The following is a 13,629-nucleotide window of genomic DNA, read 5'->3' as shown; positions in this document are numbered from 1 at the left end:
TCACTCTGTCACGGTCTCCGCTCCGCTCGGCCCAAATCTGCTTCCCTGTTTGGAGCTGCTTTCCCACACAGGGACCACAAGTCTGCTGAGACCTTCAGGGACCTTCTACCAGGTCTGCTTTCTGCCGGTCCAGAAGCGACGACCTTCACGCCGTCAAGACGGCGTCCTAAAAAAAACATAGCAGCCTGGGACTGAAAGAGTAGCATGCTGCGGAGAACGGGTTGGTAAAGAACTGCAGAGCATCAGGCTATAGCCTGGGAAGGCGGTGCTGAATATTAGAGACATCAGGAACTTCAGACGGACCTTCTACCTTCAGGTGTCCTTCAGGAGGTCCTCTAACAGGATCAGGCTTTGGCAGGGCCTGCTGACTCAGGTGGGATAGAGTCACTGCAACTGGAGGTATCGCAGCTTGCGGCGGCCTACGCCTGCAACCAGGTGTGTGTGTGTGTGTGTGGGGGGGGGGGGGGGTTACCCTTCTGCTCTACTCCCCATGGTAGTGCCCCCTTCCCACACTGGGAGATCTGAGGTCTGTTCCCACAGTGGAGTGGAAAAACTCCCTTTGAACAGGAAGAAACCTCCAGCAGAACCAGGCTCAGTGTGAGCGGCCATCTGCTGAGGCCCACTGGGGTTCAAGGAGACAGAAGCAGTCATAGAAAAAGAAGCATAGATACAAAAGGCAACTGTCAACCAGCTCCACAGGCGGCCCCGTCCAGGAAACACACAGCCAGGCAGACGAGCTCCGAGCCAGCTCCCATGTCAGAGGATGAAGAGAGCACATCCAGTTAGTCACAGTCAGAGAAACAGGACTACACTGGAAAACAGGCCAAGCTCCAACATCTAGAAACAAAGGTGTTGATGGCAGCAGCACAGCTGATATTTCTCTCCAGGATGAAGTCACAGCCAAACAGGAACAGACCAGATGAAGCTACTATGAGAAAAAGCAGAGAGAGCAGAACGTTAGAGATTGAACTAACAGATTCTGCAGAGTGGGAGAATAGAGATAGAATGAAGCAGAATGATGAAAAAGGGGTCCCTATGTCCTCCAGCAGTCTAAGCCTAGTCTAAGCCCTTCAACCTGTGAAGGGGAATAAGCTAAGCTTTTGCACTCTGCAGCACTGCTCAGCGACACAGAGGAGAGAGAAAGTGAAGCAGATTCTTTAAAATGTATAACTGCTCTATCTGATAAAGATCTACTAAAATGTAACCTCCTTTTGGGGGAGGAGAACTCTGTTAAAGTAATCCTGAAGGTTATAAGAAAATGGTCAGAGAGGACAGGGTTGTGAGGAAATACTGTTATTTCTTCACATTCTATGCCGTATGTCAGCACAAGATCCAAAGTATGAAGATGAGAATGCGTGGGACTATTCACATTTTGATCAAAGCCAATAGTGTCTAAGATAGCATTAAAGGCTGCTCTTAAGCTATCGCCTTAAATGTCAGCATGGATGTTAAAATCTCCCACTATGATGACCCTGTCAGTTTTTAATACCAAATCAGAAAGGAACTCTGAAAACTCATCTAAACATTCAGAGTAAGGACCTGATGGACGATACAAAGTTACAAAAAGAAGAGGTTTTCTTGCCTTGAAATTTGGATCAGGGAAATTAAGGGTTAAATGTTCAAAGAGTTGTAGGTATTAACTGTTTTGGGAGTAATCAGTAAGTCAGACTGGAAGATTGTTGCTACTCCTCCTCCTCGCCCAGAACTTCTGGGGATGTGAAAATTTAAATAGCTTGAAGGAGTTGCCTCGTTTATGCTCACATAATCCTCTTGCTGCAGCCAGGTTTCTGTAAGGCAACATAAGTCAATGTGATTATCACAAATCAAGTCATTAACTAGCAGACTTTTAGAGGAAGAGACAGACCGCATTTAATCGTTTTAACTTTTTTCCCCAATTTGAGTTATTTTAATTTTAATTAGATTATCATGATTTACTCTTTAGTGAATCTTTGCTAATTATTCGATTTTGGTCGTGGTCGATGGAGTAATGAGTGCGTAACAGCAGAGAAGCTGCAGAGACGTGAGTTAAACTACGACTCTACTTCCTGGTCTGCACCCTGGGGGGTCAGGGTTTTGGAGGACTAAAACTGAATCAACACAAACTGAACTGGAAGCCTTCAAGGTCAGAAACATAACATATGCAGATGGACTCTGGTTGAAGGCCGTCCTGGAGGTTGAGCTGGCTTTATTCAGGGGTATCAGAGTAGAGATGAGATCTGAACAGGGAGGCTGGTTAAAACGGGTCATAATGTGGTTTTGCTTGTCAGAACCTTTCCTCTGCTGCTGCCAGGTGTTGCTGCTTTCATTTGGCAGCGTCTGCGTTTGGCGCAGCAGGGTTAGCGTTTCACCTGCAGGCTCCTCTTACCGTCAGAATAACACCTGCATCAGGTTACCGTGACGATCCGCTGACCCACAGGGCCATCGGCGGGCCCAATATCCAGCTGGACGTCACATTCCAGCCAGTCAATCGGTGCAGGGGGTTCTCTGGGAGGGGGGGCATCAGCTCCTCTTTCTAGGGAAAACAGACTGAGGATGAGGATGAGGATGAAGGACCCGGGCTCCGGAGCAGAGTGTCGGGTGTCCATCAGGCCGGGTCTGGTTTCAGAACATTATCTTCACTCTTCATCGTATTATTACCTCATCCTGAAGCTTAGCTCCCAGAGAGCCGCTGTGCTAACGGCTGTGGGGGGGTGATATGCAGAGGGACCCCACGCTGACCCAACAAGGGACCACACACCCCAGTTAGTCAGCAAAGCTGACTAACTGGGGTGGGGGGTGATTTATTCTAACCCCCCCCCACACCGCACACAAACACACAACCAGAAGGACACGTCCTACACAATAAGGAACTTTCCTGTCTTGGTTCGAGGAAAGTCTCGTCCTGATTCTGGGTTTTGACCTTTGACCTGTCAGCATAACCTGATTGTTCCTTATGTTCCTAACAGAGCACTTCGCTCTCAATCTGCAGGTTTACCAGTGGTTCCTCAGCAGGTTGGAGGTTCTGGTTCCTCAGAACCGGGCCTTCCCAGAACATCATGATCATAACTCCAGAACCCGCCTTACAGGAACAAATACCAGAACTTCATGTTTCAGCACCAGAACCAGACCCTGAGGTTTCAACCTTGAACCTTCTCCCTCTCAGTCGTTCAGTCGGGTCACAGCGTAGGAAATAAACTGGGAGGTAAGAAATAAACTGGGAGGTAGGAAATAAACTGGGAGGTAGGACATAAACTGGGAGGTAAGAATTAAACTGGGAGGTAAGAAATAAACTGGGAGGTAGGAAATAAACTGGGAGGTAGGAAATAAACTGGGAGGTAAGAAATAAACTGCGAGGTAGGAAATAAACTGGGAGGTAAGAAATAATCTGTGAGGTAAGAATTAAACTGAGAGGTAAGAATTAAACTGGGAGGTAAGAAATAAACTGGGAGGTAAGAAATAATCTGGGAGGTAAGAATTAAACTGGGAGGTAAGTAATAAACTGCGAGGTAAGAATTAAACTGGGAGGTAAGAAATAAACTGGGAGGTAGGAAATAAACTGGGAGGTAAGAAATAATCTGGGAGGTAAGAATTAAACTGAGAGGAAAGAATTAAACTGGGAGGTAAGAAATAAACTGGGAGGTAAGAATTAAACTGGGAGGTAAGAAATAAACTGGGAGGTAAGAATTAACCTGGGAGGTAAGAAATAAACTGGGAAGGTGGGAAATAAACTGGGTGATTTATTCTAACCCCCCCCACACCGCACACAAACACACAACCAGAAGGACACGTCCTACACAATAAGGAACTTTCCTGTCTTGGTTCGAGGAAAGTCTCGTCCTGATTCTGGGTTTTGACCTTTGACCTGTCAGCATAACCTGATTGTTCCTTATGTTCCTAACAGAGCACTTCGCTCTCAATCTGCAGGTTTACCAGTGGTTCCTCAGCAGGTTGGAGGTTCTGGTTCCTCAGAACCGGGCCTTCCAAGAACATCATGATCATAACTCCAGAACCCGCCTTACAGGAACAAATACCAGAACTTCATGTTTCAGCACCAGAACCAGACCCTGAGGTTTCAACCTTGAACCTTCTCCCTCTCAGTCGTTCAGTCGGGTCACAGCGTAGGAAATAAACTGGGAGGTAAGAAATAAACTGTGAGGTAGGAAATAAACTGGGAGGTAGGACATAAACTGGGAGGTAAGAATTAAACTGGGAGGTAAGAAATAAACTGGGAGGTAGGAAATAAACTGGGAGGTAGGAAATAAACTGGGAGGTAAGAAATAAACTGGGAGGTAGGAAATAAACTGGGAGGTAAGAAATAAACTGCGAGGTAGGAAATAAACTGGGAGGTAAGAAATAATCTGGGAGGTAAGAATTAAACTGAGAGGTAAGAATTAAACTGGGAGGTAAGAAATAAACTGGGAGGTAAGAAATAATCTGGGAGGTAAGAATTAAACTGGGAGGTAAGAAATAAACTGCGAGGTAAGAATTAAACTGGGAGGTAAGAAATAAACTGGGAGGTAGGAAATAAACTGGGAGGTAAGAAATAATCTGGGAGGTAAGAATTAAACTGAGAGGTAAGAATTAAACTGGGAGGTAAGAAATAAACTGGGAGGTTAGAATTAAACTGGGAGCTAAGAAATAAACTGGGAGGTAAGAATTAAACTGGGAGGTAAGAAATAAACTGGGAAGGTGGGAAATAAACTGGGAAGGTTGGAAATAAACTGGGAATGTGGGAAATAAACTGGGAAGGTAGGAAATAAATTGGGAGGGTGGGAAATAAACTGGGAATGTGGGAAATAAACTAGGAAGGTGGGAAATAAATTGGGAATGTGGGAAATAAACTGGGAGGGTGGGAAATAAACTGGGAGGGTGTGAAATAAACTGGGAAGGTGGGAAATAAACTGGGAAGGTATGAAATAAACTGGGAGGGTGGGAAATAAACTGGGAATGTGGGAAATAAACTAGGAAGGTGGGAAATAAATTGGGAAGGTGGGAAATAAACTGGGAATGTGGGAAATAAACTAGGAAGGTGGGAAATAAATTGGGAATGTGGGAAATAAACTGGGAATGTGGGAAATAAACTGGGAGGGTGTGAAATAAACTGGGAATGTGGGAAATAAACTAGGAAGGTGGGAAATAAATTGGGAAGGTAGGAAATAAACTAGGAAGGTGGGAAATAAATTGGGAATGTGGGAAATAAACTGGGAGGGTGGGAAATAAACTGGGAGGGTGTGAAATAAACTGGGAAGGTGGGAAATAAACTGGGAAGGTGGGAAATAAACTGGGAAGGTAGGAAATAAACTGGGAAGGTGGGAAATAAACTGGGAATGTGGGAAATAAACTGGGAAGGTAGGAAATAAACTGGGAAGGTGGGAAATAAACTGGGAAGGTAGGAAATAAACTGGGAAGGTGGGAAATAAACTGGGAAGGTGGGAAATAAACTGGGAAGGTGGGAAATAAACTGGGAAGGTGACAAATAAACTGGGAAGGTCGGAAATAAACTGGGAAGGTGGGAAATAAACTTGGAAGGTTGGAAATACACTGGGAGATAAGAGATAAACTGGGAGGTAAGAAATAAACTGGGAGGGTGGGAAATAAACTGGGAAGGTGACAAATAAACTGGGAAGGTCGGAAATAAACTGGGAAGGTGGGAAATAAACTTGGAAGGTTGGAAATACACTGGGAGATAAGAGATAAACTGGGAGGTAAGAAATAAACTGGGAGGGTGGGAAATAAACTGGGAGGTAAGAAATAAACTGGGAAGGTGGGAAATAAATTGGGAAGGTTGGAAATACACTGGGAAATAAGAGATAAACTGGGAGGTAAGAAATAAACTGGGAAGGTAGGAAATAAACTGGGAAGGTGGGAAATAAACTGGGAAGGTGACAAATAAACTGGGAAGGTCGGAAATAAACTGGGAAGGTGGGAAATAAACTTGGAAGGTTGGAAATACACTGGGAGATAAGAGATAAACTGGGAGGTAAGAAATAAACTGGGAGGGTGGGAAATAAACTGGGAGGTAAGAAATAAACTGGGAATGTGGGAAATAAACTGGGAAGGTGGGAAATAAACTGGGAAGGTAGGAAATAAACTGGGAAGGTGGGAAATAAACTGGGAAGGTGGGAAATAAACTGGGAAGGTGGGAAATAAACTGGGAAGGTGACAAATAAACTGGGAAGGTCGGAAATAAACTGGGAAGGTGGGAAATAAACTTGGAAGGTTGGAAATACACTGGGAGATAAGAGATAAACTGGGAGGTAAGAAATAAACTGGGAGGGTGGGAAATAAACTGGGAAGGTGACAAATAAACTGGGAAGGTCGGAAATAAACTGGGAGGTGGGAAATAAACTGGGAGGTAGGAAATAAACTGGGAGGTAAGAGATAAACTGGGAGGTAAGAAATAAACTGGGAGGTGGGAAATAAACTGGGAGGTAGGAAATAAACTGGGAGGTGGGAAATAAACTGGGAGGTTGGAAATAAACTGGGAGGTAAGAAATAAACTGGGAGGTAAGAAATAAACTGGGAAGGTAGGAAATAAACTGGGAAGGTAAGAAATAAACTGGGAAGGTAAGAATTAAACTGGGAAGGTAAGAAATAAACTGGGAGGTAAGAAATAAACTGGGAGGTAAGAAATACACTGGGAGGTAAGAGATAAACTGGGAGGTAAGAAATAAACTGGGAGGGTAAGAAATAAACTGGGAGGTAAGAAATAAACTGGGAGGTGGGAAATAAACTGGGAGGTAAGAAATACACTGGGAGGTAAGAATTAAACTGGGAGGTAAGAAATAAACTGGGAAGGTAGGAAATAAACTGGGAGGTAAGAAATAAACTGGGAATGTGGGAAATAAACTGGGAAGGTAAGAAATAAACTGGGAAGGTGGGAAATAAACTGGGAAGGTTGGAAATAAACTGGGAATGTGGGAAATAAACTGGGAAGGTAGGAAATAAATTGGGAGGGTGGGAAATAAACTGGGAATGTGGGAAATAAACTAGGAAGGTGGGAAATAAATTGGGAATGTGGGAAATAAACTGGGAGGGTGGGAAATAAACTGGGAGGGTGTGAAATAAACTGGGAAGGTGGGAAATAAACTGGGAAGGTATGAAATAAACTGGGAGGGTGGGAAATAAACTGGGAATGTGGGAAATAAACTAGGAAGGTGGGAAATAAATTGGGAAGGTGGGAAATAAACTGGGAATGTGGGAAATAAACTAGGAAGGTGGGAAATAAATTGGGAATGTGGGAAATAAACTGGGAATGTGGGAAATAAACTGGGAGGGTGTGAAATAAACTGGGAATGTGGGAAATAAACTAGGAAGGTGGGAAATAAACTGGGAAGGTAGGAAATAAACTAGGAAGGTGGGAAATAAATTGGGAATGTGGGAAATAAACTGGGAGGGTGGGAAATAAACTGGGAGGGTGTGAAATAAACTGGGAAGGTGGGAAATAAACTGGGAAGGTGGGAAATAAACTGGGAAGGTAGGAAATAAACTGGGAAGGTGGGAAATAAACTGGGAATGTGGGAAATAAACTGGGAAGGTAGGAAATAAACTGGGAAGGTGGGAAATAAACTGGGAAGGTAGGAAATAAACTGGGAAGGTGGGAAATAAACTGGGAAGGTGGGAAATAAACTGGGAAGGTGGGAAATAAACTGGGAAGGTGACAAATAAACTGGGAAGGTCGGAAATAAACTGGGAAGGTGGGAAATAAACTTGGAAGGTTGGAAATACACTGGGAGATAAACTGGGAATGTGGAGATAAACTGGGAGGTAAGAAATAAACTGGGAGGGTGGGAAATAAACTGGGAAGGTGACAAATAAACTGGGAAGGTCGGAAATAAACTGGGAAGGTGGGAATAAAACTGGAATGCTTGGGAAAATAAACGTTGGAAGGTTATGAAATACACTGGGAATAGAGATATGGGAGGTAAGAAATAAACTGGGAGGGTGGGAAATAAACTGGGAGGTAAGAAATAAACTGGGAAGGTGGAAATAAATGGGAAGGTTGAAATACATGGAAATAAGAGATAACTGGGAGGTAAGAAATAAACTGGGAGTAGGAAATAAACTGGGAGGTGGGAAATAAACTGGAAGGTGACAAAAAACTGGAAGGTCGGAAATAAACTGGGAAGGTGGGAAATAAACTTGGAAGGTTGGAATACATGGGAGATAAGAGATAAACTGGGAGTAAGAAATAACTGGGAGGGTGGAAATAACTGGGAGGTAAGAATAAACTGGAATGGGGAAATAACTGGGAAGGTGGGAAATAAACTGGAAGGTAGGAAATAAACTGGAAGGTGGAAATAAACTGGGAAGTGGGAAATAAACTGGAAGGTGGAAATAAACTGGGAAGGTGCAAATAAACTGGAAGGTCGGAAATAAACTGGAAGGTGGAAATAAACTTGGAAGGTTGGAATACACTGGAGATAAGAATAAACTGGGAGGTAAGAATAAACTGGAGGGTGGAAATAACTGGAAGGTGACAAATAACTGGGAAGGTGGAAATAAACTGGAGGTGGGAAATAAACTTGGAAGGTGGAATACACTGGAATAAGGATAAACTGGGAGGTAGAAATAAACTGGGAGGTGGAAATAAACTGGAGGTAAGAAATAAACTGGGAAGGTGGGAAATAAATTGGGAGGTTGGAATACACTGGGAAATAAGAGATAAACTGGGAGGTAAGAAATAAACTGGAAGGTGGAAATAACTGGGAAGGTGGGAAATAAACTGGAAGGTGACAAATAAACTGGGAAGTCGGAAATAAACTGGGAAGGTGGGAAATAAATGGAGGTTGGAAATACACTGGGAATAAAATAAACTGGGAGGTAAGAAATAAACTGGGAGGTGGGAAATAAACTGGAGGTAGAAATAAACTGGGAAGGTGGAAATAAATGGGAAGGTGGAAATACACTGGAAATAGAGATAAACTGGGAGGTAAGAAATAAACTGGAAGTAGGAAATAACTGGGAGGTAGAAATAAACTGGGAATGTGGGAAATAAACTGGAGGTGGGAAATAAACTGGAATGTGGGAAATAAACTGGGAAGGTGGAAATAAACTGGGAAGTGGAAAAAAATAGGAAGGTGGGAAATAAATTGGGAAGGTGGGAAATAAACTGGGAATGTGGGAAATAAACTAGGAAGGTGGGAAATAAATTGGGAATGTGGGAAATAAACTGGGAATGTGGGAAATAAACTGGGAGGGTGTGAAATAAATTGGTAATGTGGGAAATAAACTGGGAATGTGGGAAATAAACTGGGAGGGTGTGAAATAAACTGGGAATGTGGGAAATAAACTAGGAAGGTGGGAAATAAATTGGGAATGTGGGAAATAAACTGGGAGGGTGGGAAATAAACTGGGAGGGTGTGAAATAAACTGGGAAGGTGGGAAATAAACTGGGAAGGTGGGAAATAAACTGGGAAGGTAGGAAATAAACTGGGAAGGTGGGAAATAAACTGGGAATGTGAGAAATAAACTGGGAAGGTAGGAAATAAACTGGGAAGGTGGGAAATAAACTGGGAAGGTAGGAAATAAACTGGGAAGGTGGGAAATAAACTGGGAAGGTGGGAAATAAACTGGGAAGGTGGGAAATAAACTGGGAAGGTCGGAAATAAACTGGGAAGGTGGGAAATAAACTGGGAAGGTAGAGAAATAAACTGGGAAGGTGGGAAATAAACTGGGAAGGTGGGAAATAAACTGGGAAGGTGGGAAATAAACTGGGAAGGTGGGAAATAAACTGGGAAGGTGGGAAATAAACTGGGAATGTGAGAAATAAACTGGGAAGGTAGGAAATAAACTGGGAAGGTGGGAAATAAACTGGGAAGGTAGGAAATAAACTGGGAAGGTGGGAAATAAACTGGGAAGGTGGGAAATAAACTGGGAAGGTGGGAAATAAACTGGGAATGTGGGAAATAAACTGGGAAGGTGGGAAATAAACTGGGAATGTGGGAAATAAACTGGGAAGGTGGGAAATAAACTGGGAATGTGGGAAATAAACTGGGAAGGTAGGAAATAAACACCATCACACCTTTGCTTTCATCAAACTAGGTGAAAGTTAAAGCAGATCTATGATTATTAACTCTAATAACAGGAAGGAGGTTCTATGTTATATTTTCTGCTTCTTGTTTAATTATAAACAATAATTCCTGCTGGAGTCGATCTGGACGTTCTGCAGCCTGAAGGTCCATCCTGGTCCTTCAGGCGTCCTGGACCCAAAGCTGGCTGCTTCACCGCAATGACCCGACTAAAGGTGTGACCGGACCAGAACCGGACCAGAACCAGCTACTCTGCTTCCTGAAGACAGCCTCACGGTTTTAGGAAAATTGCTTTTATTGGACATTTTGAGCACATTATAAAAAACTGTAAATGAAGAAAGATAAAATAAGCCTGAAGGTGGATCTGAAGGCTCCACCAGGTCCAACTGGAGGAGAACCGCCTCAGGTTGGTACCTAAACTCATGAACAGTCGTACAAACATCAGAGGATCTCTACGCTCACTACATTTCTATGCTCTAGTCCTTAATGGCCGCCTCCTGCTCGGTGCGTCAGCATCTGAAGCCAGAAGTCGATTCATCACAGTTTCTGCTCAGAAATGTCTGGGCTTGATGAAGGCATGGAGGTCCATCAAACATCTAGTCATCTAAAGGAGGGTCTAAACAGACGTTTCCCTGCAGGCTTCTGGTATCAAAGGGAACCTGAAGTCAACATCAGAGCAGGGGCTCCATCCGGCTGCTGGCCCCCACCTCTAAGGAGTCCCCCAGGTCAAACAGCTGCTCCAGGTTGGAGCAGTTCAGGAAGTCCCCGCAGCCCTGATCCTCGTCCTCCGGCCAGGGGGTCTCCAGGAAGGCCGTAGCCAGGAGGGTCTCCTGGTCAAAGTCTGAAGCATCGCTGCTCTGCGGAGCGGCAACTCTCTGCCCCCCCCTCTCTGCTGGGCCCTCTTCTTTCATGACGGGGCTCAGAGGGTCCCCTCCATCCAGACTCAGCTCCCCTCTGAGGGCCGAGTCCAGCAGGCCGTCCCAGTCGAAGGGTCCTTTCAGGGGTCCGGCCTCCCTCGGTTCGTCCACGCAGAACAGCGGGGAGCTGGACCGGCGGGACGCCTTGGAGGCGCCGTTCTTGGACCCCAGCTTCCTCTTGTAGCCGTTCCTCTCCCCGGTGCCGGGCCAGGAGCCCAGCATGGTCCCCTCAGACAGACGGGGGTCCCTGTTCTGGTGCTGCTGGGTCTCCTCTTCAAACTCCCGGAGGAACCGCTTGGACTCTGCAGACACGTTCAGACCCGCAGGAGTCCCTGCAGACGGAGCCGGCAGGCTGAGTCCTAGCCGGGTCTGCAGGGCAGGGTTGATCTGGACCGGAGGCATCCTCCTCTTCTTGTAGGCGCCGCTCAGAAGGCGTTCGGTGTACTGGGGGTCGATCTTCCAGAAGCCGCCCTTCCCCGGTTCGTCCTTGTTCCGCGGCACCTTGATGAAGCACTTGTTGAGGGACAGGTTGTGGCGGATGGAGTTCTGAAGAGAAAAACCAAATGATTTATTCTGATAAACTAATGAAGGAGGAACAGGTTGGGAGGTGCTGCTCCTCCTCTGTGAACACAGCTCTGACCCGCTGACCTCTGTTAAACATTATCTGCACAAGTTCTGCCAAACAATAACAGAAAGCTTTGAGGCCTCATCAATCATTTATGCTGCTAAATGAAACTATGCAGGGAAATTCCTGCTGAAGGAAAACCTTTGACTAGGACATCCTGCTATGAAACATCCTGAAGCAATAACCCCCCCTCTGGGGGGGCTCAGATAAAGGAGGAAACGACACGTCCTGTCCGCTGTCTGCATACAGTAGGCTGTGTGAGGCGTGTGTGACGTCATGCAGCTACCTGCCAGGTGGGGTCCGCGTGCCTGTAGTAGCAGAAGTTGTCAGTGATCCACTGATAGATGCAGGACAGGGTGATCTTGCTCTGCTTGCTGGCCTGCATGGCCATGCAGATCAGCGTGGCGTAGGAATATGGCGGCTTGACGCGCGGGTCGCTCCGGTAGTCCACCTCCGCAGGGCAGTGGCCGTGCGCCACCAGCCCCGGCAGGGTCTGCATCCTACTGAATGCCGCCGCGGTGGGCTTCCCCGGGGTCAAGGGCGCCCCCAGGGAGGAGGCGGGGTCCGCGGCCAGAGGGGAGGCCGGCCCCTCGGGTCCCAGCTGCTGCTGGACGGGTTGCGGTCCCGGAGCTCCCAGGATGGAGAACTCCTGCAGCCACTGGAGGCTGGTCAGGCTGTCATCCAGGCCGCTGAAGCCGGAGTCCCGCTGCCCAGCCTGGGCCTCCTCCTCCTCCCGGCCCTCCGGGCGCAGACACAGCATGGCTCCCCTCCGGCCTCCTGCCGCTGCAGACAGACAGAACCCAGCCCAGCAGGACCCTGGATGAACTGGGTCTTAAAGTGAAGAAGTCTGTGAGTTTTCAGGAAACTTTCCTCATCCATCCTGGATCTGTGCTGCTGCAGGAAGCTGATAGACAGGATCCTGCAGAGCAACTTGAATCCAAACTCACCTGGAATCACCTGGAAAGGAAACCTTTGGATCCGAACTGCGCAGAACTTCCAGAAGTTGAGATGGACTCCTGCAGCCGCCCAGTGGCTCCCAGTCAGCGCTCTGAGGGCTCTGCTGGGGAGCCAGTTTAATACCTGCTGACTGCCATGGTAACGGGACAGCCCCGTGTAAACAGCCTGCTGCTCCCCCATTGGCCGCCGGTTTCCATGGAGATGCACTTTCAATCAACCTGAAGCTGAGCGCTCAGGTTCCCGGCCTGAGGTCCGGGGCCTTTCCAGGGGCCCCTCTGGAGGGAAAGATAACCCTTACTGGTCGGGGCCACTTCCCAGAACTGGGAACACTGGGAAAGGAACTGGATGTAATATTTGGTTTGAAACCAGATGCTGCAAAATCTGCTGCATAAAAAAAACATCATTTGATTTTACACCAAATATCAGATGAACTGAGAAAGAAACAATTTCTTCCTCCCTGCATCTTTAAAAAATAGAATAACAAATAAAACCTTTTTTTTTTGCATTTTGAGGCTTTAGCTGAACGATGATAAATTCCTGATGTTTCTCCTTTCAGATAAACTGATGCAGAAGAGCGTCTCTATAGAAACATCCAGAATAGATCGGTTTGTTTAACTCTTAATTATAACTCAGTTTCACCAATTACACCAATAATTGATCAATTCAACTTCCTTATAATACCAAGAAAATCCTGAACTTAATCTTTAAAAACATCTAATCATTTTCATGACAAAAACAGAAAAAAACATCCTAATTTGATCAATAAAAATAATTAAAATCAGAAACATTCCAGAACCTTTATAATAAGATAATAAGATGATAAAACTTTGGATACAATGAAGGAATTTCTTACAGCTTTAAATCAACTTTATTTTCATCTTCTACAAAGATTGTTGAAATTTTTATGCAAAAAGCTTTTCAAGATTTAACGAGCAGCTTAACAGTCCATGGTGGGGGGGTGAGGGGTCATTGATGATGTCACGGGCTCGGGACACGCAGCGCTGGGATGAAATGTCTTTAATGGAGGGAAGAGGAGCCCCCATGATCCTCTCTGCTGTTCTCACCTTCTTCCAGTCTGAGGCGCTGCAGCCTCCACACCACACAGTGAGACAGCTGCTCA

General features: G+C 45.7%; 1 protein-coding gene across 2 annotated transcripts; it reads right to left on the bottom strand.

Annotated features, from left to right (window-relative positions):
- Positions 1 to 10,287: 10,287 nt before the first annotated feature.
- On the bottom strand, positions 10,288 to 12,631 carry foxj1a (forkhead box J1a). Of its 2 annotated transcripts, none has more exons than XM_038295296.1 (3): positions 12,500 to 12,631; positions 11,839 to 12,383; positions 10,288 to 11,473 (listed from the first exon to the last, which is right to left on the bottom strand). In XM_038295296.1, the coding sequence occupies exons 2-3, from the start codon at positions 12,310 to 12,312 to the stop codon at positions 10,682 to 10,684; spliced, it is 1,266 nt and encodes a 421-aa protein (XP_038151224.1). In that variant the 5' UTR covers positions 12,313 to 12,383; positions 12,500 to 12,631; the 3' UTR covers positions 10,288 to 10,681. The 2 variants fall into 2 exon arrangements, with proteins under 2 accessions (XP_038151224.1, XP_038151225.1); XM_038295297.1 differs by having other exon boundaries at positions 11,839 to 12,335.
- Between the last annotated feature and the right edge of the window lie 998 nt (positions 12,632 to 13,629).

The sequence above is a fragment of the Cyprinodon tularosa genome, unplaced genomic scaffold, assembly GCF_016077235.1.
Source record: "Cyprinodon tularosa strain WSP-4 unplaced genomic scaffold, ASM1607723v1 ctg352, whole genome shotgun sequence".
Taxonomy (NCBI): domain Eukaryota; kingdom Metazoa; phylum Chordata; class Actinopteri; order Cyprinodontiformes; family Cyprinodontidae; genus Cyprinodon; species Cyprinodon tularosa.
Note: the sequence above shows the minus strand (reverse complement) of the source record. Positions and strands in the feature narration are given on the sequence as shown.